Raw genomic sequence first — 5,464 nt, forward strand, 5'->3', positions numbered from 1 at the left:
AAGAAAGATTTTAAAAGCCAGAGGTTTGTCCCTAACCCCATAATGGCTCAGAATTCAAAGGATGATTCCCAGCTAAGATTCCTAGCAGTAGTGGAGAGAGTGCCTGAATTTCTTTATAGTCAAATTAGTGACTATCCTAATTCTCATCATAGAAACTATGTCCAGTAACTGATGGAAACAATTCCAGTGATCCATAGTCAAGCACTAGACTGAGCTCCTGGAGTTCAAATGAGAGGGAGGAGGGATCATATGAGCAAGGGCAGTCAAAATCATGATGGGGAAAACCACAGAGAGAGTGACCCAGAGCTCAGGGACTCTACTGTCAGCTAGGGAACCTGCATGGGACTCAGTGAGGCCCTCTCAATGTGGGTGACAGGTATGTGGCTTGATCTGTTTGGGGGCCTGGCAGTGGGACCAGTACTTATCCTAGGTGTATGAACTGACATTTTGAAGCCTATTCCCTATGGTGGGATACGTTGTTCAGTCTTGGTACAGGGGGGATGGTGCTTGGACCTGCCTCTAGTTCATATGCCAGACTTTGTTGATTCCCCTAGGGAGGCTTTACCCCCTCTGAGAAATGGTGGAGAGGATGCAGGTGGTGAGAACGCTAGGTAGGAGTAGAGGGTAAGGGAATTGGTGTTGGTATGTAAAAGGAAAAAATTTAATTTAAAAATAAAGAGTCAGAAGAACAGAATATTGGCTGTGCAGCCACACCTTCTAGAAATCTCATGAAAACTATACCCATGGAGTCCAATAATATGGCTGCTTGAGCAGGATCTGAACAGGGACAACACAAGCAGACATGCAAATATGGAAGGGAATACATCTCATGGGGTGCCAAGCCTAGACAAAAGCCTACAGGGAACTAAAGAATGCCGAGAATGGAAGAAAACAGCTTGCCCAGGAAACAGCCCCTCAATTCATCAGTCACTATGAAGCCATCAACCCTGAAATCATGCAGTATAAAGACTGAGCAAGGTCAATTATATATTTAGGGATACCAATACGTGTGTGTGTGTGTGTGTGTGTGTGTGTGTGTGTGTGTGTATGTGCACGCGTGCATGACAACATGCAGGAGGAAGCCAGAAGAAGGGAAGAAATGAAGATATAGGTTACGTGAAGTGGTTGGAGGGAGGAAAATAAAGTAATTTTATATATATACATAACTATATATAATAAAATAAATGGCACACATATGTTATCTATTTTTTGAGGTCATAATATAATTACATCATTTCCCCCTCTGCTTTTTGCCCTTAAAATCCTCACATCCATCCATCCTTGCTCTCTTTCCCACTCATGGGCTCATTTTTATTATTTGTTTTTGCATGTACATATGAATGTATATTCAATAAATATATATCATATAATAAAATGATTCAGCAAATTTATTACATGACATTTAACTCAAAATTAATCTAATCATAATTTGTGATGAAGACAGACTATCTCCTTTGTTATTGTATTATGTCAATGGCTGAGTTTCAGAAAACCTCAGTTGGCAAAAGAAAAAAAATTTTGAAGCTCATTGAAATGGCTTCAATTATTAGTAGACAAAATCTCTAATTTTCTAGTTGGGATACAAGTGCTGTTCATCTTTTTGAATATTAATAATTTAAAATGAACACTGAAAATCAATAACCAATTTTCCAGAGGGAAAAAAATTTAAATTCTGTAGCAATATATGTTCTGTTCTCATGTTTTATCCAAACTTACAGTTTTTCTTTATTTATTGAGACAATAATATTGATTCATTATTTATTCTTTTTCTTTTTGTGGCTTCCCTTGTATTTAATTGAGAATTACATAGAGTTTTAGTATTATCTCTTATGTCTCTAAAAGAAACTAGAGGTGCTTTTGCACACTCACCACACTTTCAAACCGCAGTTTTCTCTCCCAGCAACTGCGGGTACCTTTAGTGGCCTCTCTCTCCTTCTACCACATCCTTTACAGTACTGCAGCTTTTCACTTCTCTCATTCATTTGGTAACATATAGTATCTTAGTCTGAATACTTTTATTGATGATCTAGGTATATATTAAATATTTTGAGACTTAAAAGAATATGAAGCTTAAATGGTATATTTTCTTCACATATGCTCAGATATTTCATTCACCTCCTTTAAGTTCCATATCTCAGAGGGTATATGTTTAAAATTCTTTTACAGCACAGCATACCTGCTTCAAATGTTCCTGTTTCAATTAAGTTCATGTTGTCTGCATTTACTGACTGCAGATATTGAAGAAGAAATTTGCCAGCTAAACTTACTTCTCTGGTAAAAAGAAGAGACATGATCAATTTTCAGTTTTTTTCACAAAGTCATAAATAAGATAAAATGCTTTAAAAAGTTCAGATGACACTAGACAAAGAAAATTGATGATTGAGTGTACTAAAGGATAGAAATTGTTCATTCACTGTCCTGATCTAGTACAGCTGTTGTACAGGTGGGCACAGCTGCTGCAAATTATTCTGAAGTAAGGACTACAGTGACAGTATTCAGTTTCTTTATTATTATTATTATTTATTATGTGTACAATATTCTTTGTACATGCATACTTGCACCCTAGATGAGGGCACCAGATTTCATTACAGATAGTTGTGAGCCACCATGTGGTTGCTATGAATTGAACTCAGGACCTCTGGAGGAAAAGTCAGTGCTCTTAACTGCTGAGCCATCTCTCCAGGCCCCTCAGTTTCTTATAAATGAAACTAAAACTGAAATCATTGCATATATGTTTGCTCTGTAATTTATCACTAAATAAATAAATAGTATACGTAAATCTATAGTTAGAGAATTTTACAATAAAATATATAATGTTGGGGAATACGTACATAATCTGAACCTGGACTGTATAAAGTGAATATACTAAATAAAAAAATAAATTAGACATGATTTATGTGAAATTAAAATGAGAAGATTAATAGATAAATATCACACACCATAAATCTCTACTATGAAATATAACTTAAAAGAGAAATAATATTAATAAGATCATTATAGCAAAATTTAATGCCTCATTATTTCATGATGCATTCTTCCTTCACAAATATTATTTAAAAATTAGTACCCAATTATTTTCAAATGTGAGAAGAGGCTAAGCACTCGGTCCCGAATCTGTTTTGTCTTGATACCATATACCAAGGGATTGACTGTGGGGGGCACTAGAAGGTATAGGCTTGACAAGATGATGTGGACACTTGGAGATACATTCTTGCCAATGCGATGAGTTAGGAAGCTAAACAGTGCAGGTGTATAGAATGCAAGAATGGTGCAGACATGGGCAGCACAGGTGCCCAGGGCTTTAGAGCGGGCATTCTGGGAAGACAGACGGAACACTGCCTGGAGAATTTTTATATAGGATGAGGCTATGAGCAATAGATCTAACACTATCACTGAAAGGGCCACTGAAATTCCATATGCTCTGCTAATGAGAGTATTAGCACTGGCCAACTTCACCACAGCCATGTGCTCACAGTATGCATGATGAATAATATAGCTTGTGTAGTAGGGCAGCCTCTTAATCAAAATAATACAAGGCAAACCCATGAACAGAGCTCGGCTCAACCCAACTAAGCCCAGTTTAATAACCATAGAAGATGTAAGGATGGTCGAATAATGCAGTGGGATGCAAATGGCCACAAAGCGATCAAAAGCCATGGCCACCAAGATGGCTGACTCAAAAATGCAAAGTGTGTGGATAAAATACATTTGTGTTAGACAGACATCAAACTCAATCCAGTGTTCATCAAACCAGAAAATAGCAAGCATTTTCAGGGCTGTGGAGCATGTAAGAAGCATATCAGTCACTGCCAGCATGCAAAGGAAGAAATACATAGGCTGGTGGAGGCTTGGTTCTAGCTTGACAGTAGCAAGGATTATGGTGTTCCCCAGCAAGGTCAGGACAAGCAGGAAGCAGACGGGAATGCTGATGAAGCAATGAAAACTTTCCAAGCCAGGAATACCAACCAAGTAGAAAAATGAAATGTAGTGATGTGTGGTATTGTTGACCATGCTAAAACTAGGGATGCTTTAAGGTTAGTTGATAATAACTAGGATAATCTCCAAAATGCAGAGATAGATTGCAAAGCATTTCTTCCAAGGTTCTTAAGTGTGGAATCTAGAAACCTACATCTCCAAAATGCTAGAAAGGCTCAGATAAACTAACCCATCTCATGGAGCATCAGCAACATTTTCTGCAAAAGAAAATATTAAATACATTACATTTGTTAATTGTTGATCTTTGTCGATTGAATATTTAATTAAGCCTTATGATATATTTGTCATTTTCTCAGAAAATGAATTTAATAAGACAAATATATGTTGTTTATACCAATGATTTGTGAGAAACTTAACTAATCTATAAAGACTTAAATATAAAATATGCCAATACTCCAGCCTTTAGAAGATATTTTGATATAACATCATTTAAAACACTGATGTTAATCTTTGTTATAACTAAGCAGTGATAACTAAACAGTTGAGCATTCAAATAAAATATAATAAGAGCAAACAATGTCACAGACATTGTTTATACATATTTTCTATCTGCAAGGAGAATATACATATTTAAATGTCTTCTTCATTTTCTATTCTAGCACTGGGTGGTCATTCATTTTGTAAAACATAAAATTTCCCATGTGCAGGGGTGGTTGATTTTAAGACACTGAAACCCTAAACGCAAGAAGAGAGACAGAAGTAGATTGGTTGCATCGAAGTTGCCCTCCTGGGAAGAGAGGAAGAGGGGTGTGATCAGTAGGGCTGTTGATAATTAGCTACCATCAGGAGAACAGCAACTGCCTTTCCAGTGTAATGACTAAGGCACATGGCATATCTATAAGACATGAATAAAAACTTTTCTGTTTGCTCCCATATCCACCCTTCCGCGAGGGGTGCACCCACCCACTGAGACGGTGGGGCTGTTCTAACAGGAGCTCACCAAGGCCAGCTGGCCTGGGACTGAAAAACGCATGGGATAAAACCAGACTCTCTGAACAAGGGAGACAATGAGGGCTGCTGAGAAGCCAAAGACAATGGCACTGGGTTTTGGTCCTACTGCATGTACTGGCTTTATGGGAGCCTAGTTTGCTTGAATGCGCACTTTCCTAGACCTGGATGGAGGAGGGAGGACCTCGGACTTTTCACAAGGCAGGGAACCCTGACTGCTCTTTGGACTGGAGAGGGAGAGGAAGGGGGATGAGGAGATTGGGAGGGGGAAGTGGGAGGGGAGGAGGAGGCAGAAATTTTTATTAAAAAAAAAAAAAAGAATTCCTAGGCTTGGGTGCTCCCAGACCCGCAGAGGATCTGGCTTAGGCTTACTCTCTCAGAGGTCTCAGACTCACGCTTGGACTGAACCCACAGAGCTTTCTGTTCCTTCCTATTCCCCTTGATATACAAGACCAACGCCCGGACCCACAGAGGTCCAGGCTCAAGCATACTCCCTTGGAGGTCCCAGATTTATGCTTAG

General features: G+C 38.5%; 1 protein-coding gene across 1 annotated transcript; it reads right to left on the reverse strand.

The window, feature by feature from the left end:
• Positions 1-3,060: 3,060 nt before the first annotated feature.
• LOC121458107 (olfactory receptor 52K1-like) lies at positions 3,061-4,011 on the reverse strand. The gene has a single exon (XM_041667233.1). It carries the CDS (start codon positions 4,009-4,011, stop codon positions 3,061-3,063), a length of 951 nt encoding a protein of 316 aa, XP_041523167.1.
• Positions 4,012-5,464: the final 1,453 nt, after the last annotated feature.

Source organism: Microtus oregoni, unplaced genomic scaffold (genome assembly GCF_018167655.1).
Source record: "Microtus oregoni isolate MIOR12 unplaced genomic scaffold, Mior012 000016F_ref0000370, whole genome shotgun sequence".
In the NCBI taxonomy this organism is placed as follows: Eukaryota; Metazoa; Chordata; class Mammalia; order Rodentia; family Cricetidae; genus Microtus; species Microtus oregoni.

Coding starts and splice junctions, on each gene's coding strand:
- LOC121458107 (XM_041667233.1), bottom strand. CDS start 4,011: ATGGTCAACAATACCACACATCACTACATTTCATTTTTCTACTTGGTT.